Source organism: Clarias gariepinus, chromosome 23 (genome assembly GCF_024256425.1).
Source record: "Clarias gariepinus isolate MV-2021 ecotype Netherlands chromosome 23, CGAR_prim_01v2, whole genome shotgun sequence".
In the NCBI taxonomy this organism is placed as follows: Eukaryota; Metazoa; Chordata; class Actinopteri; order Siluriformes; family Clariidae; genus Clarias; species Clarias gariepinus.
The window spans coordinates 7,504,109-7,527,751 of record NC_071122.1 but is presented as its reverse complement, the minus strand read 5'-3'; the positions used below and the strand labels follow the sequence as shown (position 1 = coordinate 7,527,751).

The window sequence follows — 23,643 nt, the reverse complement described above, 5'->3', positions numbered from 1 at the left end:
TGTATTTGAGGACGAGAGTAGGGAAAAGCAGAACAGCGCCTCTGAGCTGTATTTCATCTCTCTTATACTTAATGAGTATTTATACAGTCATGTTTAAAAGTTTGTGTTTTGGGGTCTGATCGTAGTGGGTGTTAATATTAGGCAAATGCAGCCTAACTTATTTATAGTGTCGTTATTTTATTAAATAAAAATGAAGAAAAAGAAATCTGTGCCTGGGGGGAGCAAAGATTAGCCTATTGGGTCCAGCTCCACAGAAAAGCAAAGGCAGCACAAATTGCTGAAAAATGTGAATGCTGGCTTTGGTAGAAAGGTAGCAGAACACCCAGTGCATCACATCCTGCAACATACAGGACTCAGCACATAAAGACATCAAGGTTGTTGATCCAGACTCCAACTTTCCCAGATCTAAATCGGATCAAGCATCCATGAAACATTCTGGACAACCAAATCTAATTCATGAGGGCCCAATTTGACAGATATTCTGCAATTTACCCCCAGTGGTCTTGTGGAGTCATGCCTCAAGGGGTCAGAGATCATTTGTGACACATGAGGAATCTACACAATATCATACAGATGGTACTCAACCAGAATAATCGTTTTATCGCCACAGTGACATTAGGGTTGTGTGTTTGCTGGCTTCACCGCTAAGTGGCGCTATAACTACAATGGTTACCCAATAGGAATGTTGGTTTTACCGTCGCGGCGCTCAGCGGCAGGCCAGCCACTGGCACAAATAAGCGGCTCCGTCCCTTTGCCGCCTATTCAGGGAGCCTATGGAGTGAGCGAGTAGCGATGGTAGATTTGGGCGCACGCCCATCACAGGTGCACGCCATGACAGATCATCATAATTTTCTTTAATAGTAAATAATGACCCCCGTTGCGCTGTCCCACCGCTGGCAAATACTTATGAAATACAAATTAAACATTAAACGAATTTACAAAACCTTATGCGTGCGGTTAAGCGCTGATTAGACTACGTAGGAAAGTAAAAAGGAGGATCACAATGCTCAACATCCTGGAGCCCAAACCCCAATTAAATTAAATTACAAATATTGTAATTAAATAACAATAGCCCACGTTTAGAAAAGCATTTTTATTTAGATTATAAGAAAATAATCCTGCATCTGTTTTAGGTGTTTCAGCTGTAATTGTTCTTATGGCTCTGTCAGAGTACATCATTCTGTAACAAACCTGTAAATTTCCATGTAAAACAGGTACATTTGTATGAATAAATTGATATGATGAGCTATTGATTAATTACTTATGTAAACCACTCAATTGAGATGTAAGTAAAAGCTCATTGCTGCACTGTTTGGGGGAGGGACGTGCTAATGACGATTTGGTTATATAGTTGTAAAATGACATATGTACAAACGGTGTGCACTGAATACTAAACTTAAACCAGGCACAAGGATTAATGAACCAAGATAGCCCTATACCTGTTTTTATTGTTTTTAAATAAAAATACCAAAGAACATTATTGTGTATAAAGTGATTAAAAACAATGCAATTTATGCTATCATAAGGAAAATCTCAATTTCTTTCATTCCAAGGATTAAAAACAGTAACAATGTCAACTTTAGAATTTAGAATCCAGAAGATTAAATTTACACGAATTTAAAAAGAGGCCTTTATCACTGAAAGTCTTCAGAAGAGCCTCAGATCCAAGAGGTTTTTAAAGTGTGGAGAGGTGCATTACAGTTTATCTGAATGTATAGGTGGAAAATGTATTGCTGGAAAACTTTATGCGTGCAGTTGAGCGCTGATTAGACTACGTAGGAAATTAACGAGGGGGTAACGATGCCAAATCAAAGTCCAGAGCCCAAACCTCATTTAAATTAAATAAACTAACATTATAAGTAAAAAAAAAACAATAGCCCACGTTTCTAAAACGTTTATAAATTCTTTCCGACATGAGTTGGCCCAGTGTTATGCGCAGAGCGCCGGGAGATTTCCTGAAGCTCCGAAATCGCTGGGGCATTTTTTCTAAATAGAAAACCGAACAAACGGGGCGCATTAAACACTAAACCGAGTGCGCAGTTACTAAAATGTAACCAAGATGCATTTTCTTTGCCCCACCCCAGTGAAAACGGGATATTTAGAGAAAGGCTCGTCCATGCAAGGTTGTACACGTTCCACTGAGCTTCTACGGATTCTAAAATTGACATTGTTACCATTTTTTAATCCCTGGAATAAAAGACACAGAGAATTTCCTTATCATAACATGCGTTGTTGTATTGTTTTTAATTACTCTGTACACAACCCATGATTTATTAAGCTATTTTACGAAGGGAATGATTTTTTTTTTAAATTTTTTTATAGAATATTTTAATTTTATGTCAATTATATTATTATAATATTTTAGGTTATTTTAAAAAGGGGAAGAGTGTATTTTTGTTTTTTTTCTCTGGCCCCACTGTTTTTGTGTGCAGGAATCTAAATGTATAGGTGTGAAAAGCTAAGACATGTTCACAATTTGGGAAGTGGGGGAGGGTGCATTATTTGCATTTAAATGTTGTCGGACATTGTAAAGCACACAGTTACACTAAAACCACAACAACTGAGAACAAATGGCGAATCAAAATTATACTGCATTAATATTATTCAGTATAACAAAATTCCTGAAAAAAATCCTATGAAATGTTACACAAATGTAAGACAATTTATTTTTTGAGTTATTCTTATGTTCTTTTCTAAAAGTTCTTTCTGTTGTTTCTATATTTAAAGTTTAATGCCTTTTTACATGTAACATTTTAATAATAACAATAAACAGATACAAACAGAGATAGACTATAAAACATTTGTACAAATGAAACTGCCAGTGTTTTTGATTTTTTTAACCCATTATTATACAGTAAATGTCAATAGCACTGATTATGTTTTTTATGTTTGTTGTATACTCAGATGTGGAAATTATCTTTACTGTGGTATTTCGTTGGTCTAATTTAGTGTTATAAATTTTTGTATGAATTAACCTTAGAATTAAAAACTGCAGCAATTGCAGCTGTTTTGCAAAATGTCTCTTTTTTTACGAATGACTTTGAAATGCGACTGACTGATTTTGCCCGCTGACGTTTTGCCATGGCGGTGAGCACAGCAGTAATAAGCATACTGGTTGACTACCTGCTGTACTGTACATAATGTTTAGGGGGTTACAAATCTATACATATAATAAAACTGTTAAAAAGTTGGCATGTCTGTACATTGAACATATTTGCGGAAAAATAATTTGAAGGACATACGAAATTACAATTATAAAAAAAATTGTGCATGTATAATGCTATAAACTACTGTATGAATTTTAATGGGGTTGTTATATTTGGCCAAGCCTGAGGTAACATGTAGGATTTTTTTTATAGCAAAAACACCACGGGAAGAGAAGATATGCTACATATGCTGCAATTGAAATCTACTTAATAAATGCGATCTCACACCTTAATTCCACGCACTTCACGCTAACACGTAAAAATTTTAGTTCATTCCAAAATTCAAAAGATAGCAATGAATATTAAACAAGCTTATAAGTGTGTGTCATTAAATTCCATGCTAACAAAGTCACGGGCACATCTAGTCCTTAATAAATCCTGAAAAGCAACTGATAATTTTGCTTGAAAATATTTTATTACATAAACAAGCGTTAGCTTTTGTAAGAGGTTTGGAAGCCTGAAAAATCCCAGTTGCTTCAGACGGATGAACAAACGTTTTCACCCCATAAAGCAATAAGCTTTTGTGCACAAGAAATACCCACTAGAATCGTCAAAAGATAGTGTCATGCAGACCTGCCAACCCTGAAGAGGGCTGGAGAAGAGTAAAAGCTTAGTTGTCTGATGTAGCTCAGGAAAGCCATGAAATGCTTCCACATGGCTGACATTTTCACTGTTGATCTGCTGCTCAAGCTGTTTGACTACGTCTGTCTTGACTGGCACAAGTGAGCAAACAGCATTTTTAATTACATTCATATTTTCGTTAACAAAAATTGGATTTGACACTTTATCATGCACATTTATTTTAAATTATTCACCATTTCAGCTTCTTTGCTCAGTCAAAATCCTTAAGTGTTTCTGCTGCTAAAATATTTTTCCGTCTGTGACATTTTTGTACATTCTTATTCACGTAACTTGTGTTAGATACTTGTTTATCGTTAGCGTCTTTAAATGAGGACTGGTTAGTGGATAGTCCAGTGTTAAAAAAAAAGTTCCTACAAGAAAAATGTACGAGGGCCGGTCTACAAATTCAGACATTTATTCATTAATTTTCGATACCACTTAACCTGTACAGGGTAGAAGGAAGCCTTGAGCTTATCCCAGGAGGCATGATGCAGGGTACACCCTGGACAGGAGTGCCAGTCCAAGACAAGCCACACACTCACAAACTCATTCACACACCACACTACGGGCAATTTTAGGAATACCAAACAGCATAATCTGCAGTCTTTGGACTGTGGGAGAAAACCGGATTAAAAGGAACTCACTTTTAACTTATTTATTTTTATTTTATTTCCTTGATTTTATGTGTGTGGCTTTAGGCTGTATGTTTTTACGTTTCTAATTGTGTGTGTGTGTGTGTGTGTGTGTGTGTGTGTGTTGTATGTCTGCTGAAACAGCTCTGAAAATGTAGTTATTTTTTGCACAACACTATGACATTGAAGGCATTATAATTCTACCCAAGCACAAATCAAAAGCACGGGAGAACAAGCAAACTCCATGCACTCCGACCACTGTGCCAGGTCTACATATGGGCTTGGTTATTCGGCTGGATTAACTGAATCTGCTTGCAGATGCTTTGGTTTTTAAATGGTGGGCATGCAAAGGATAAGTGGATACAAAAGCCATGGCTACTCATGAGCCACGATAAACTATACTGTTTTTTTTTTTATTTTAAGCAATTCCACACGTTTTTCCACGGAAGAGAACTGGCTTTCTCACCTGACCACTCCTAATTTTTCTGTTTATTTTTTGTTTATTCTGGCATAATTGGAAGGCTCATTTAGAATCAAAGCCATGTCAGACAATCTTGTCCCATGGTACACATCTAAACTATTCCTTTGTCAAACAATCAATGAACAAAGCCTGTTTGAGTCTATAAAGTGAGCGAAGGGTGAAACCTGCACATCTCAGTAGACAAGGTGTTGTACTTGAGGAAAAATCGATATTTTAATTACTGTCAGGTGCTAAGAGGCAACAAAGCTGGAGAAAGGCAAATAAGAAGAGGTGAGAAAGAATGTCTGACTGACTGACTTATAAGCAATGTCATTAATTTAATCAAAGCCACAAAAAAAAAACCCAAAAGGCTGTCTTGTGTGGTGTTCACCATTGAGGAGGAAGGGCATGAAAGCTTATCCTCCCTCTGGTTTTCTCAATTGATCCAACTGGCGTGAAAATGCATGTAAACGACACACCTGGTGTGAACTCAAGGTTGAATCAATTGGATCGGATTTGTATATTACACAGTATACAAAACAATTTTGACATTTAAACATTTTAAATCTAGTATTTATTAATATCCTTAAAAATTGTAAGCAAGTAAATTTGATTTCAACCCAAATGTAACACATATGCATCATAAGAATATCATTAGCAAAATGCAGTTTCGAAACATTTAACCAACATCAAATTTGTGTTTTTAAGTAGAAAAAGGGTTATTTACTGATATTTTGGGTTAAAATTTCATACACAGTATGTAAGACAAAAAATGGCCCAAGCATATATCATAGTATGTTACACATACCAGGATGCCATCAAAAAATACAAGGTTATGTACCAAAATAGTGATATTTATATTTTACGCTACCATTGAATGTATGTAAAATTCATTATGCTAAAACTCATACTCTTATACGCTAATTACATTGCACCATCGTACATTTGAAGATACTGTACAAGTGCATATTATTGTACACAGAATGAAACATATGATTGGAAATAACATGGCTATACCATACACCATTTCTATACCATAACAGTAGTTTGTACTGCAAGATCTTTGACTCGGGCGGCACCACAGACACACAGACGCGAGACGAGGTCTTACGTAAAAAGGGTAGTTTTATTTGAATAAACAGGAAAGGGGAAGGTAACAAAGAAGGGAGGAAGGAAAGAAGGAGAGGAAAGTAGTAAGGATTGCACGTGCTGATGAAAAGTGCTGCAGCGGCTTGTGCAAGCCTTTTTTCTGCTTCTTTCAATGCAGCGCTCAAATGGCGACATTCAGTGTGTTCACCTTTGAAGTTCCCGGGGCACGTGCCATCGCCCTTCCTTACATACCACTTTCATGCTTAATAAACAGGAACAGCGATGTTCCATCTGACTGCCTTTGTGCCGTGAGCTCAGACCGGTGAATCTTCGGCAGTTAGTCCACCTTTGTGAGTTCTTGTACAGTAGGTGAGTTGGCGGTGTTCAGTCTGCCTCTGTGATCCAACTGCGTAAGCCTCTGGTTTACGCAGTATGCTCAAACAGATGACATGGCGGCACTCTCGTCATTATAAAACAAGCTCTAACAGGTGACATAGAGGCATCCACGTCTCTCGCTATATACCACGAGCTCCAACAGTGAAATGGCGGCACTCGGTCCTCTCACATTTATAAAACGAGCTCTAATATTGAAATGTCACTCAAATGAAAGGAGAATAAACAGGTGAAAGAGCGGTGTGTGCTTAGGCTGATATGATGACATCATAGCGTGCTTAAGCTGGTGCATCAACAGCACAGCGTGCTCACCTTAACGTGCCTGGGGTGCAGGGTATCACTCTGCTCACATGTCACTCACATGTCCAGGTTGGTCCAGGGTGAAGACCTTAGAGTGGCAAAGTAGTTTCTCCAGGGCAGCTGTTTCTGCAAGCTTTTTATGACAGCGTGCGCTGTCCTTTGGCCACTTTTTTCCCATGCGGCATACAGTTTTCTCACCTTCGAAGTCCTTGGGGAATGTAGCATTGCTCCGCCCACATCACGCTTTCACCATTAGCGTTCGCCACACAGCATTAGGCTTTTAGCCTCAAACTCTGAAACTCTTTAACTTTTGCTGGTGTTACTCCAGACCCTGGCCTCGTTTTTATTACATGGTGGGTTGCCCGAGTACCACTCATTTATTTCTCACCAGCCGTGCTAAATATATATCGGCCCTGCCCCTTACAACCGTACAAACATTCCAAATTAGATGCCTGCTGAACCTTGGTTACCAATGTGGCACCAAAGTATTGTTGTACGCGCAACAGTAAAACCTCAGAACCCATTGAAATGCCACAGTACGCCACCTGGCACTTCAGGACTTACTGTAAGTCCTACAGTGCTTACCATCCTAATGTTTGAAGTACCTCAGTAGTGCTATGGTATATCATGTATTATGTATATGTATATATATATATTTTTAATGACAATTTAGGTTATGTTTAAAATTGATTTAGGCATATCAGTGCCTTATTAACTGGCGTGTCCATCATCTTGTGTCTTAAATCAGCTTGACCAAGTTGCCAAATCAGACAAAACCATCATGATGTCATTTCTCCTCACCGCTCCTGAGTCTTGCGGAAATGATCCCCTCTGATTCAGAATATCCCCAAATACAATTAACTCAAACACACAGATAAGGGCATCCTTTTGTGTCCAAGGACACTGAACTGAACTGAACGAAACTAGAGAGAAAAGAAGAGCGTGTGAAACTTTTAAAAGTGATATTACTTGTATATATTACACACACCATATAAAAGAAAGTGGTGGAAGGGTAAATATTGATTGCTTTATGAGACCTCAGATGAATTTTCATGAGCAAGAACTACAGTTATTAGAGATTCTGACCTTGGGTCTTGTTTTGAAATTATTATTTCAATAAAGCAATGTTTTGCTGTATAATGTCTTGTAACACAAGTCTTACACCAAGGCAGTAATCTACAGTATGTCATTAAAAGTAATGCATCCATAGGGAACTTTACACATTATTAATGTCAGAATGGTAACGCTATTTAGCTAAATAATCAATGATAATAATGTGCAGATAATGTTGCAAAAAGTAGTAATTTTTTACCAAAAGGTGTCCTGCGTAAGATTATTAATTGAAATAGTGTTTGAATTTTATAGATAAATTAAATATATATCATGAACTCAAAAGTTTGACACAACTTCTAATTCAATGTTTTTTGTTCTTTTTTCTACATTCAAGAGAAATACGAGAGATTCCAAAACTATTAAATAACACATTGAACTTATTGTCATGTTCAAGAAACCAATTTGAAATGATTCGAGCTTTGTGACATGGTGCATTATCCTGCTGGAAGTAGCCATCAGAGGATGGACCATCACATGGTGGTCATAAAGGGATGGACATGGTCAGAAACAATGCTCAGGTAGCCCGTGGCATTTAAACGATGCCCAATTTGCACTAAGGGGCCTAAAGTGTCCCAAGAAAACATCCGCCACACCATTACACCACCACCACCAGCCTGCACAGTGGTAACAAGGCATGATGGATCCATGTTCTCATTCTGTTTACACCAAATTCTGACTCTACCATTTGAACGTCTCACCAGAAATCGAGACTCATTATACCAGGCAACATTTTTCCAGTCTTCAACTGTCCAATTTTGGTGAGCTTGTGCAAATTGTAGCCTCTTTTTCCTATTTGTAGTGGAGATGAGTGGTATCCGGTGGGGTCTTCTGCTGTTGTAGCCCATCCGCCTCAAGGTTGTGCGTGTTGTGGCTTCACAAATGCTTTGCTGCATACCTCGGTTGTAACGAGTGCTTATTTCAGTCAGAGGTGCTCTTCTATCAGCTTGAATCAGTCGGCCCATTCTCCTCTGACCTCTAGCATCAACAAGGCATTTTCGCCCACAGGACTGCCGCATACTGGATGTTTTTCCCTTTTCACACCATTCTTTGTAAACCCTAGAAATGGTTGTGCGTGAAAATCCCAGTAACTGAGCAGATTGTGAAATACTCAGACCGGCCCGTCTGGCACCAACAACCATGCCATGCTCAAAATTGCTTAAATCACCTTTATTTCCCATTCTGACATTCAGTTTGAAGTTCAGGAGATTGTCTTGACCAGGACCACACCCCTAAATGCATTGAAGCAACTGCCATGTGATTGGTTGATTAGATAATTGCATTAATGAGAAATTAAACAGGTGTTCCTATCCTTTGGTGAGTGTATACTGTACATATTTAAATAACGTTTAAAGAAAGAGTCTGTTAAGTTAATTTTACAGTTCATGCCTGTATAAAGTTTCAAGAACCTCTGTTATTTCATACATAGACAAAGTTGTTTAATTGAACTTACCCAGAGGTATCCCTGAGGAAGCGACGTGCTGGCTGCAGAGAAACCAAGTAGAGCACACTGGACTGGATTGTGCAGTGCTGCTTTTAGCTAAAAAGAAAAAAAAAATCCGTTTTTAATGACAAAATCATACCTTTTTTTTCAATGTACCTTTTTATTTAATCTAATACTTTTCAATGTTATTGTTAAAGTGAATTCAAACCAGCATGTCTGTGAGCAATCCGAAAGGAGCAGTTCAACTGAAAAGTGCTTCATTAATCAAACAAATGATGGTGTTCATAAGACTATATGACATCAAAGGAGTGTTATGACAACTTTCAGATTTAACTGATTTCGACTGGTGTGACAAATCTATTAAGTGACAAGCCAATAAGCGCAATAAGTCAGGGTTAATATGAAAAAAAAAATGTAACAATGGCAGCATTTCTAAAAGTTGTTCAGCATTTTGTGAACTTGAACTGCTTCTAACATATTAACAGATAAAGTGTGGATATAAAGTTTCATATAAATCACAAAAATGTCATCATACTGAGCTACTAAGTCAGATATAATTCTTACATACTTACATAAACCATAGCACAGCCTTACGTCAAGAAGAGGCTATGTCACCTGACTTAATTTGATTTAAGAGTTATGTTTACTTGAGACAGACTTAATATGCATGTGATACCTGCTATAACACTTTTTTATAGCGACTTTTAAAAATGTCTATGTTGTCAATAAAAAGATATATGTTTCATGAAGCTTTATGAGTATTCCCTTTGATCCAACTGAAAACGCCTTTGATGTAACAAGTCATAATTCATTTGTTTGTTTTTTTCTTTGTTTTTTTGCATCATCTGATATCATCTGATAGTCTCTCTCAGGCTTCATGTTGTGCTATAAATAATAATTTCCCACTTGATAAAAGCAACTCCTTTAGGTGTAGCATTTCTTATGTCACCAAAGCGTGAAGTAACAAGCTCCAACTGCGTGTGCAGTCCAAATTTTGAACAAGAATAAAAATAGTTATTTGTTCCAGCACCGCTGAAGACATTTTCATTATTCGTTAGTGGCTAATGGTAGGCCTGAGAGCTTTTCACAGGGACAAAAAAACAGAGCCTTAATAAAACAGACAGTGAAAGGTAGGCCAAGGTGCTTTCCTGCTGCAAAAATAAAAGTGTCCATATTTCTGATGCACTAAGGCCTAAACAATGTTTATGTACTTTGCAAGAACGAGTCAGTGTGATTCAGGGCATTATGACTATGACTGTGGCTACTGCTGACATTGTTTCAGATCAATGCAGCTCAAAGCCAAATGGGCAGAGTGAAAGTCACAAGAAAATGAGCATCATGGCAAATTAGCTCTTATAAATAACTTGTATATACAGTATATTCGCAATTTGAATCGAGCACTGAGAGTGCTTCAGTAGTGTGGCTGAGAGTATGACAGTCTGTAATGATGGGGTGTTGTAGTCCAAGAGAGGACATTAATTGTGAAATGGAGAAAAACACATCACTAGATCCTACACATACAATAGAGTATAAAGTATTGGTCTAAAACAGACAGTACACTGAGAAAAAAAAAAGTAAATCTAGTTAACTTTATTAAATATTTCTTATTATGCAACAATCAGTTCCAATCACGTAATCTGATTGGACGAGAGGCATCCCACGAGTGTGGTAATAGACAGTAACAGCACTGGGATGTTTAACTATATGTATCAGTCCACATTACAGGTTTCCTTACAATCATTAATTCACTACCTGCCAGTCGCAGCATGTGTGAAAATAGGTCAGAGCGGTCCACAGTATGGAAAAGAAGGGTAAGCAGCTGCCTGCCAAAAACCACATTCACAACCAGTCACAGAAGCATTTTCAGCGAGAAAACACATCTGCTAGCGTTATATCATCCTAAACATCATTTTGTCTTTTTAATAATTGCTCCTATGTCATTCCAAACTGTCCAAGTTGTAACCCCTAACAAGGGATCGTATACCCTACAAAGCACTCCAGCCCTCCATTTAACACTATTTAGGATTAAATCCGGAACCCAGATTTTAAATAAATAATATTCTAAAACAGAATAAGTTAAAATATAAAGACAAAATTATTTAGAAGATTAACTACATTGTCCACTACCTCCGTTGTTTATTCTCCTTACTTTTTAGCTACATGGTACTGCTAAGAATTTATAACTGCTTTACGACTGTCAATTACAAAATGAACTATCGGTTGCCAGCTCACCCAGTTGAGGTTAGATAGTTCCACCAGTTGTAAAAGGATATATATATTGGTGGAGCATAGAAACTGGTTAAATAAACAAACAAACCATAATCTCTTGATGATAAATGGTATTTGTGGAACTTTTGTATAAAAGCAATATAACACACTTGTGATCCCTACACCTGCATCATAGCCGTGCTGATATTCAGCAGCACAGCTGGTAATCAGCTGGCATTCCCTCTCATGAGAGATTTCTTAAATTTAACATTACAATAAGCCAAATATGAGAGTTTAAACAACACGCTATGTTACGTTTCTGTTTTAACTCACTGTACTTTTTCTGTGATATCCTCAAGCAGTACAATTTCTAACACAACATGTACTATGACATCAGCTGTTTCATTCACAGAAGTAATAGAAAAAAAACCCAGTGACCTTTTCCTGCTTTGCCAAACATTTATATTTGGTGTATATGATTTGTATAGAGTTATTTATAAAACTTGAAAGCAGCTGAAGGGGAACAATACAAAGTATGGTGAGAACGTGTGAGGATTCTGAATCTGACAGGATTTGAGACCGCTGCACAAACTGTGCGAGGTGCCTGTATGATAAAAACACAAAAAAGTCCGAACATATGAACATAAAGGCATAAACATGAACAAGTTTGAAAAACTTTTTTTTATCCAACACCCTGTGTTTATTTTGTACAAATTCCCCGCTGGATTTATTTTTTTAGTTAGTACAAAACATATCTTATTTTCAAATATCAGTATTTCTCCACAAAATATTTGTATGCCAGTCCTCAGAAGAACTGTGGGTGGGTCTTAAGGATGCTCAGTAAAACTTAGTAACTAATCTATATAAGTAAAAAAAAAAAAGGTTTTGTCTATATGTTGGTCAAAACTCATACATTGGAGGACTTGAAACCAGTCTCTAGTTTTTCTGTCATATTTATTATCACAGCATCACTTAAAGCTGACTGTACAGAATTTAATAAATCTTTGGCAGTATATAGGTATTTTCCCAAAGTTGAACCTACAACAATTATAAAAATAAAAAATAAAATATTTAGTAGAAGTAAAGGTATGAGAAGTTAAACTGTGGGTGTGTCTTAAATCGATTGCTGGACAGAATTTCTTTTCAATTTAGCTTTAAATAAGATACTTGCTCAATGTAAACAAACACCTGCACCAATAGATATTAATTAGAATATCCAAACTGAATATTTTTACTGGGATTAGTTCATATTTCCACTGCTGAAATAACAGCGCTGAAGGGGTATACAAATTTAATCTGCTCTGGAGACGAGTACAAAATTTTGCATTACAAAATGCATTTTCCCATAGAAAATAATGTAAATGCAGATGATCCGTTCCAGCCATCCAAAAATATTACCAATATATTTTTGCATATAAAAAGTCAAAAGATTTGGAAAAGACATGTAAATTAAGAAAAATATTAAATAATTAAACTTCACTTAACCTTAATTTAGGATTCCTTATGGCACCAGCAGCTTTAAAAACAAAAACAAACGTGACCTCATTTTCTTCTTGCTGCCCTCCTTGATAACATTCTTGTGACCCATAGTGTGAGATCTTTACTAAATTTTGCACAAAATGCAAAAAATATGCAAACTCACTTCGCTTAGCTTTCTACTGATACAAACCATTTTTGATCAGCTACTGTAAGTATGCGCGACCAGAAGTATAAAAAGTATGCATGACCGGCTCAGTCACTCGGTCTGCCAAAAATATGTACGCTCTCTATACGTATATATATATATATATATATATATATATAATAAATTTTTCCTTTCCTACATACTTCATTTCCTTTAGCTATCCATAGATGCATGTCTCAGATTCACCAAGACTGGTTTCTTGAGTTATTGTAGCCTTCCTGTCAGCTGAATGAATTAATGAACGAATGAATTAATGAACGAATGTCTGTGACTGTTATTAAGTTAACTATAATCTGGTATAGTGAATAAAAAAAAATATATAGTGAACGAAAAAAAAAAATTTTCGCCACATAAGGGTATCGTTTCGTTTCTTTTTACATATTTATAAGGCAGTAATACCTACTTAGAAATAGCAGGGATAAATATTAAAAGGCACATGACATTAGCCTTATGGCATCGCAAGTATACAGATTTATATGGTTATGCATTTCTTTATAATTAGCAAAAAAAAATCGACACCAGTCCGAGACCATATAATTTGCCCAAATTTAACAATGCTCGCAGACCGAAAACAGCATCTCCATCGTAATATTTCATGAGAGAATGAATGCTGAGCGAAGCAGCAGAGCAGAAGGTATGCGTAATTGTGTCGTGTAGAGTTGCGTGTGAGTCGAGGGGGGAAGGGGGGGGGGAGGGGGTGCAGTACAGTGTGTCAGTGTCTGCACAGCTTTAATGCCATTTAATGTTGCTGCAGAAGAAAGTGAGCATCAATCACTGGTAATTTATGACATCAATCACGCGTTCAACCCCGCCATCAGCAGAATGTACGTGCAAGTACAAACACGCCAAAAATAAAGTGAGTCAGATGAGTGCTTGAGGCCATCTGTCCAACGTGAGCACTCCTCTCCACCCCCCAATCGAATACTGAATCACCTCGTTGACTCACACTCATGCAGCACATTCTGTCCTGCTGTCGGCCTCATTTTTTATTCCATCTTCTGCTCTGCCATCTAGGACAGATATGTTTAATTGGTAATCAAACATCAGTCATGAGGAGAGTACACACCAGCAGCGCGCGGTGGCCCGAGTCATTCGAGAGTCTAGCTGTGTGAGATGCAGGCAATCTTTACAGGTGGAGATTGCTTTGTCTTTGTCCAGTCTCCAGTGAATAGCAAGTTGTTCTATCTGGCTGTCTACTCAATCTGGAGGCCCTAGCGGTGGACTATATGATTCCCTTCAGTAACAAATGTATTCTGGATCCTCGAAGGGCATCTCGCAAGACTGCTGTCCTGATTCACAAGTAATAACAAGCAGCTCCCAGTCTATATCAGCTATAGTGAAGGGCTATGTTACCTCTCCATGTGGAATTGTTGCATGATGTGGTTTACTTCTGTCTGCTGTCAGTCAATGCAGGGATCTACTTCGTAACATGTGAAATGTACAAGTTTATAAGCAAAACCTTAAAATAGCTCCTTAAAATTTTCATAAAAAATTATAAAGGTCCTTTCACATAAGATTTCTTTCTTATGAATGTTCAAATAACATTAACAAACAGCTTCCGGGTACAAATAAGTCAATTAAATTGTGGTTTGTTTCATTCAGTTACCAGTTTTGATGCTGGCACCCTCTGAACAGATGAGGTACCTTCTCCAGCTTAGAAAACCTGATCCAAAAAGCCTTCTTGCTATCAGTTCGTTAGAGAGGACAGAGAATTGTTACACTCACTTATCATCTATACCGCTTCATCCTGTATTCAGGGTCGCAGGCCTTCTATTACATGAGGCTTAGGGCACGAGGCAGGGTACACCAATCCATCTCAGGGCACACACATACACACTCATTAACACACTACAGGGATTTGGGAACGCCAATCAGTCTTACCTACTTTTTGGGAACGCCAATCAGTCTAACCTACATGTCTCTGGACTGTGGGAGGAAACCGGAGTACCCGGAGGAAACCCACCAAGCACTCCATGCACACAGAGCCGGAAATCGAGTCTGGCCAGGAATCGAACCCGGACCCTGAAGGTGCAAGGCGACAGTGCCAATGCTAACCAATACACCACCAGAACTGTAACAATGAAATAAAATAAAATAAAATAAAATAACCTAATATCTGTAGCTTCTGACCAGTATGCTTCCTAAAGCTAAATAATCTATATAAATCCTTGTGTTTGGATAAACAACGCAACAGATCCACTACACAAATCATGTTTAAATATCCGGAGTCACTGAACTATCTGTTTCTTTGATTTATTTTCTTTTCAATTTATAATCTTTGCTAAATTGTTTCTAAAGCTTGTAGAGTCCACATCTAGAACATTGATGACCCCCTGATCTAAACATTCTAGAAGCCATTGGCAGCTTTAGACATTCATCTCTCATTCTGAAAGTTTTACAACTGAATAATTCATGAAAGTTACTGAACAAAGTTATTGTGTTTCTATGAATAATGTAATGATAACCATAAGTTCAAGGTCAAAAATGGCATTTGTTGACATTTTTAGTTTTGTAGTATTCGTATTCAGATTTGCCCAATGTTTAAAAAAAAAAAAAAGGCTTTTCCATAAAGTCTATGAAAATAGTATGAAATAAAATATCTAATGACATCTGATGATTGTTCATAACTATGCTAAAATGCATGCAGGAACAAAATTAAATTTCATAATAATAAATGTTGAAGGAATTTGATATATTGAATAAAAATAGTTTATTATTGTATCATGTCCAGTTCCTGCATGAGAAGTAAAAAAAAAAAATACAGAAATGAAATGTATTAAATATGTAAATGAAGATTATGTGATGTAGTAAGAAGTAGGGGACCCTGAGGCTTATTTTGACTCCAGAATTTCTTGCTAGCCCTAAAAATAACCTTGCCAGTACTGACGTTTTATAGCAAAAAAAATTTAAAAAAATAATGCATGTCACAACTGAAGTAACCAGCTTGGAGAGTGTTCATTAAGTGCTCCAAAACAATGTTTAAGATAAAAACTTTATTGGTTCTGCTATAGGATTAGGAGGATAAGGTATTTATCAACAGATCTTGGTCTAAACATACCTTTTTTTCCCTTACAGTTCACCTAGTGCACTGTGTTGGCCATAACTCAAAACTAACCTGTGTGACTTAATATCTGAACTGATGTCACAGGTCACATCTCTCCTACTTAAATCTAACATAATGGCAATATTTACACAAATTATGATTAGTTAAGGTTATAAGGTCATACTGTACATCTTCTTATGTACAGATGCATATGTAGATTCTGTGGGATTGCTGTTCAGACTATGCAAATTACCTGTATGTAAAGTAGCTCAAATCTTTGAGAAGACTAGATTATTCCAGAGCAACAGCTTCTGAGACAGGAGATTTTAGTCTAGTCTAAAGTATAAAAAATGCTTGCCTTAGGATAAAATTTTGAGATAACCTAATGTTTTTTTAAGGTTAATTGTTTTATGATACAAATTAATTTTCCATTTAAATTTCAAAGTAGCATATCTTTTCTTCCCATGGGCTGATTGAGATGAAACAAAGCCTATATGCTACTGTACACCAGACTGTAAAATACATATGTGAAACCCCATTAAAATTAATTCAGTATTTTTTATGTGATGCATGCAGAAACAAAAAGACACAAAAATGCTTAAACATTATCTTTAAGTGTTCTATTACTCATCTTACGTTCCCCCAAAATAATTTTTTCGTAAATGTAGACACACACTTTACAGTCTTATTAGATGTTCTTCCCAAAAGAAAAAAAAAGTGCCTTTTTGAAAGATATTTGCTATTCTGATTATTCTTGGAAGTGTTGTCCAACCATTTATACATATAATATTTCACCTTTAAGATAAGCAGTGTCTCTGATTAAGAATAAAAATGATGTTTTCATCTAATATTCTGTGAAATGTAACAAAAAATAAAATTTTGCCTCAGAAATATTGCCAAGCTAAGAAATATATTGTCACTAAACGATGCAGAAAAACTAGTTCATGCTTTTATTACCTCTAGGTTGGACTATTGTAATGCCCTACTGTCTGGTTGTTCAACTAGGTGAATAAACAAACTTCAAATCAGAACGTATCAGCAATACTTCTCACTAGAACCAGAAGATACGAGCACATCACCTTTATCTTATCCTCACTGCATTGGCTTCCAGTGAAATTTCAATTTTCCATCATCAATTTTTAAATGCTATTTTTAACATATAAAGCATTAAATGGTCTTGCGCCGCAGTATCTGAGTGAACTGCTAGTGTGAATGAACAATCCGCCACGCCTACTTCGTCAAAGGACGCAGACTGCTTTTCAGTATGGCATATTATAAAAACTACACCAGGGGGCAAAAATTTCTTACAAAACTTTAAATTTATGGGATAGCCTTCCAATTAATGTTCAGGATTTAGATGCAGTCTTAATCTTCAGGGTAAAAACCTATTTATTTAGCCAAGCATTTTTGTAACTTGATCTGCCTTAGGTAAAGCAGCAGATCTGGGGGACTTATGGACGTAGAGTATTATGGTGAACTGGTATGTTTAGATGCTGTCTTCCCCACTCCCATTGATTACTCAGGTTTGTTGACAGTGAAGTTATTGGTTGCTTAACATCTCAGGGAGTCCTCATGTCTGTGTTCCCTTCTGGCTCTCCCTTTTAGTTATGCTGTTATTGTTAGTCCTGCCAGAGTCCCTACTTGCACCCTATACATTAACTTTATACATTGTGTAACTGTAACTATAACTGTTTTCTCTATAACTAACTGTAACTATACCTAACTGTTTCTGCTCTCTCCTCTTCTGTTTTGCGACAAACTGTTAAAAGCGCTATACAAATTAAATTTATATATAAAAATTGGCATCAAATGTCATTCAGCATGAAATGTGTGAGGCAGACTACTTCTTGGATAAACTACTGAAAATCCCACTAAACTATCCTTACTATGTGTTCAGATATCAATAACAGTTTGCTTCCACAAATCATATCTAAACAGTTATCTGAAAGGTTCAAAAGCCTGGAGGGATTTAACCCAACTGGAAAAATCCACATTGTAAATACTATGGATCTAGTATGATTATGTTATAGAGATGCATGGAAACTCCCTTCTGCTAGGACTAATGTATCAGCATGCACAGACAAACATTCTTGGCATAGTGCATCCATCAGCATTGAGAAAGTGATTTACAAATCAACATGATGCCCTATTCCACCCAGTCAATTTCACAGGGCACACATTCTTCCAGACTTCCTCTCAAAATCCATCTGCTGCTCTTTCAGCTCCAGCAGGGATAAAAAGCTAAGGAAGAAGAAGAAGAAGAAGAAGAAGAAGAAGAAGAAGAAGAAGAAGAAGAAATGGTGAGCAGGATGATAAATGAAACCAATATTTGACCCAAGGATTGCAGTGCAGCTGATAAAGCAGGTGAGAGCTACATCTCTGTAATTAAAGAGAGATTTGTCGATGCTGGTAGAGGCCAGGTTTCACAGCTGGTGGTACCCATGACCTGGCGCCCTACATGGGATGTAACCCACCCATTCCTCCAGGGGAAAGCAACCCATATGTTGGATCTGGGTGATAATGATGTCCACACACCTCCCAAGCGATAAATTACATTCTGATAAAACCTAGAACTATCTAATGATGCTTGAGTAACGATTAACTTTAGCATGTCCACATTAGGACCCAAAAGAATTACAAAGGCAGTTGGTTAAAGAAGTTAAAAAATCTCACGGATGTTGGACTAGGCAAAATGATAAGGAAGTGACCTTGTTTGCAGCAAGATCAGAGTTTTACTTGTCAAGCTGTCGGATGAACAGACTAATGTGGAGCCGGTTACAAATGACTCAGTTATTACATCGCTGCAGGTTCCATGTTTGATGTTGAAGAATTAATTAACGATAACCAATTACTATCCTCGGGATCCGACACAGATAGAGTGTTTGCACCTTTAGATAGACTTTACTCCTGCTGCTTCGGTGAAATGTTGATTTCTAAGTTCAGCTGAGGCTAAATTTGTCATGTGATGATGCAGTGATCAACAAGCAGGCATCTGCCTTGTGATTAGTGCTCTAAATAAAAGTTATAAAGTATTTTCATGAACATGTTTCACAAGTATTCTGATAGAGTTGTAAGACAGTGGTGAGATGTGCTGTAGGTGTGACAGAAGAGTTCAAGGTGGAGGTGGGTCTGCATCAGGGATCGGCTCTAAGCCCCTTTTTGTTTGCTCTTGTGATGGACAAGATAACAGATGAGGTTAGACAGGAGTCTTCATGGACTATGATGTTTGCAGATGACATTGTGCTTTGTAGTGAGAGCAGGGAACAGGTGGAAGAAAATTTGGAGAGGTGGAGGTATGCTCTGGAAAGCAGAGAAATAAAGGTTAGCCACAGTAAGATGGAATACATGTGTTTAAATGAAAGGAACCCAAGAGGAACGGTGAGGATAAAGGGAGCAGAGGTAAAGAAGGTGCAGGACTTTAAGTACTTAGGGTCAACGGTCCAGAGCAACAGAGAGTGTGGAAAGGAGGTGAAGAGGCGGGTACAGGCAGGTTGGAATGGGTGGAAAAAAGTGTCAGGTGTGTTGTGCGATAAAACAGTATCAGCGAGAATAAAAGGAAAGGTGTACAGGACAGTGGTGAGACCAGCGATGCTCTAAAGGCTTAGAGACAGTGGCACTGAAGAAAAGACAGGAGGCAGAGTTGGAGGTAGCAGAGCTGAAGACGTTGGGAGTGACGAGGATGGATAGGATCAAGAATGAGTTCATCAGAGGGACAACCCATGTTAGATGTTTTGGAGATAAAGTCAGAGAGGCCAGATTGAGGTGGTTTGGACATGTTCAGATGAGTGATGGTGAATATATTGGTAGACGGATGCTGAGGTTTGAACTGCCAGGCAGGAGGTCTAGAGGAAGACCAAAGAGGAGATTTATGGATGCAGTGAGAGAGGACATGAAGTTAGTTGGTGTAAGAGAAGAGGATACAGAGGATAGGGTTAGATGTAGGCAGATGATTCGCTGTGGCGACCCCTGAAAGGGAACAGCCGAAAGACAAGAAGAAGAAGATGTTTCTCAAGTATTCTGATAACACCCTTTACCTTTCCACTGCCTATGAATATGTTAGCCAAGCTCTCTGTTAGACAAACATCCTTCACATGTAACCTCCAAGCCAGAAGTCCCCCCCCCCAGTATCCACACATCTTAAGCCTCTGACTCTGGCCCCCTCTCCTTCACTGCTAAGGAAGGGCGTGGGTGTCACTTTGGGTTCCTGCACTATTTTTGAGACAGCCATGTCATCTGGTGCTACTGAAGATGTTATTCTGCCTGGCTGAGAACCCCACTGAGTCACCTCGAGCTGCTGAGAAAATTGTTCTGCATCCTTGCCCAACTAAGACTATCAACTAAGCCTTCCAGCCTTCTGAAGACATCGCTGCACTTTCATGATTTTCCTGGGGTATCACTCACCTGGCCTGCCTCACAGTACACAAACAGTACTGCAGTGGAGAGAACCTCGCTCCCCATTCTTGCTTTGTGAGTGGCCCCTCTGGCTTCGTAAGGACAAACTGTGCATTTTGTTTGAAAAATATTTCGGAAGCACAGAAAGGGTTTTGGACTACACCTCTAATCAGCTTCTGCACATCACATATCTTGTTTCCTTTTTATTGTAATTTTCACAATCAATAAAGAAGGATGGCACGTACATCTATCTACACCTGCACCCTCTGGCAAGTATATTTATGAAATAGTTCTAGATATTTAGTAGGTGCCAATAGGAAGAAAAAGGGAAATAATTTAAGGGTAAGTACCAGGTCACACTAACCTAAATAGACTAAAATGCTGCCCTTTTTTAACGGAGAAGGAAAATACATAATGTTGAAAGAACAACCTGGTAGGTACAAGCACACACAATGCTTCATTTTGGATTTAATTAAGCAAATACTTAAGAGCCTTTGATTGGGTAATTACCGCAGTGATTAATGTGCTTCAGCTGGCAACAATTATTTTAACCCTAACTAATGCAGTGAGTAGCTTCTCATTTCCTATAAAAACCATGTCCGAAGATGGTGATGGGGGAAAATATTAAGGTGTCTTGGAAGCGTAAAATTATTGCATGAAGCATAGAAAACAAAGAGATTGCTTATTACTCTAAAAAGCGTAATGATTGTACTTTGGAGCAATGGAAAAAGGTCATGTGGTTTGACGAGTCCAGACTGACCCTTTCGCAGAGCGATGGGCGTTTAAGAGGAAAAAGGAAAGCGGATGAAGCGATGTACATATAATACATAGTGGCCACTGTACAAGCCTCTGGAATTCTCCTGGATCTCGGATTCAGTTGGTCAGGTCTAGGATCAGCAATTATTCTTATAATTATAATTAAATATTCCAATAATTAAAGAATTAATGCAAATTTAAGTAATTTAAATGATTTTGTACAATGCTCAGAAAAAAACTATAATTTATTTTTCTTATTATGTAAAGGTTTAGTTACAATTCTTGTAACTTGTCGGTCTTTCTTTTGCTCCTGCTAATAAATCGCCGTAGCAGAAAATCAAATCCATACACAACTTGGCACAGGTTTTATGACGGGTGTCTTTCCTGATGCAACCCTCCAAATACATGCAGGATTAGGACCAGCACTGCATCTAGTGGCTGAGCTATTCAAACCCGAGCGTTACGCATGACAGACAAGAAACCTACCTCTAAGCAACCACTGCCTTCTTTAGTAAGTTTTAATTAATTAAAGAAATTATTTTTATTATAAATTTAATTAAGGTTAAATTTTTAAAAAAGATAAAATTTGACTACATTCCAACTAACTGCCATGTTACTTTAAATAAAGATTTAGTTATTAGAATTATTTTTGTCCTATTTCCTCCTTTTATTATTCTTTTTTTTTCTCTCAGCTATAACCTATATAATCATTAATTTTAGTAAAATTCAATGTGTGAGAAAATATTTTGGGATGATGTAAAAATCAGTATGTATTTCAAATCATTCACTTAGTGACACAATATATACAAAGTTACAGATTTAATTCATCTGAATACAATATTTAAAGCTGCTGTCTGACTTCATCCAGTGCCAAAGTAATGAGCAACGACATTAATATCAAATCCTATAATCATCTGGCTGTCCAATCTAATGACACATTGTGTGGTAAGTTGGGACACCATGGTGTTAGCATTTAATAGGCTCTGGGTAGGTTGTAAATCCACACATTTTGTTTTAATATGAAGCACTGCAACCTTAAGGAACAAATAAATAAAATCTCACAAAGATGAAATCTTCACAGTGCACTTGTATTAACAGTCAAATTTTTTATAAAAAAAAAAAAAAAAAAAAGAAGAAAGAAAAATAATACGGCTCTCCTACACACCAGTAAATCTAACAGCTTCTGTTGTTATTAACTGTTAATTGCCTGGTTCTGACGTCCACCTTCATACTCTTCCTCATTACTAGCCACAGGCTAAAAAAAAAAAAAAAAAAAAAAAAAAAAGCAAAGTGGAGACTTCAAAGGAACCGACAGGTACAGCATTTAGGCAAAGCTATGAGTAGCCAGACTGAAAAATCTTTTTTTTTTTTTTTTTTAAAGAAAAGAAACATAAATAAAACAAATCTGATCAAACTCAATATCAAAGTTTAAAACAAAACAGAACTAAAAATACAATAAAACCAAGAATACAACAGTAAAATTAACCAAAAAAACAACAACAGCAAAACCAAAAAGCCACATTGCAAACATAAGAGCAAAACAAAAAACAACTAAAAAAAAACACACAAAAAACTAAAGACACAACACAAATAAGAAAACAGCAGCAAACCAAAACACACAACAATTAACACTACAAACTACAAAAAAAAACCTCAAATTTAAAAAATGTGACATCAAAACCAGACACACAACAGTGGATTAAAGCAAACAACAACTAACCCAGAACAGAACAAAAACACAACTCCAAATCACAAACATGGCAGCAAACCTAGAAACACACCACCAAAATCAAAGACACAACAGCAAATTCAGACACAACATGTATAAACAAAAAAAATACCCACAAACAAGATAACATTGAAGCCAAAACACATCGAACTTAAAAACCAAAATAGCAAATACAGCATATACAAAAACAAGAAACTTAAAAACACATTTATAAATCAAGAATTTTACTTCATATCAGTTCCATTTCACAACTGTGGCACTTCATTGGTTATCACGGTAGTACTACAGTATGGTGTGTATAACAATACTTGGTATTTATAACAATAGTGGTATTTATTAGGTACCACAAAGGCTACCAAAGTTTAGCAGGTACCTAATATAGTATGTTTGCACAAACTGTACTGTTCCATATTAGAAATGTTGGTGCCTACTACTGGGATGCTGTAATACTGTACAGCCAATCTAATTGTACCTTGTATTTTAGATTAATCATTGTAGGGGTCCACAACAGGTGAAATGGAACTGCAGAAGTTATTATATAAATATTTCCATGATGATAAATAAACCTGTATGGTG

At 37.0% G+C, this 23,643-nt stretch overlaps 1 protein-coding gene across 5 annotated transcripts in view; it reads right to left on the bottom strand.

Annotated features, from left to right (window-relative positions):
* Positions 1-23,643, bottom strand: part of arhgef10la (Rho guanine nucleotide exchange factor (GEF) 10-like a) — a 189,828-nt gene that overhangs the window by 31,745 nt on the left and 134,440 nt on the right. For all 5 annotated transcript variants that reach the window (XR_008356170.1, XM_053483986.1, XM_053483989.1 and 2 more), the window contains one exon: positions 9,265-9,351. Coding sequence is in view for 4 of the 5 variants with exons in the window: in XM_053483986.1 (XP_053339961.1) it covers positions 9,265-9,351 (87 nt within the window). In the remaining variant the exon portion in view is untranslated. The remainder of the gene's footprint in view (positions 1-9,264; positions 9,352-23,643) is intronic.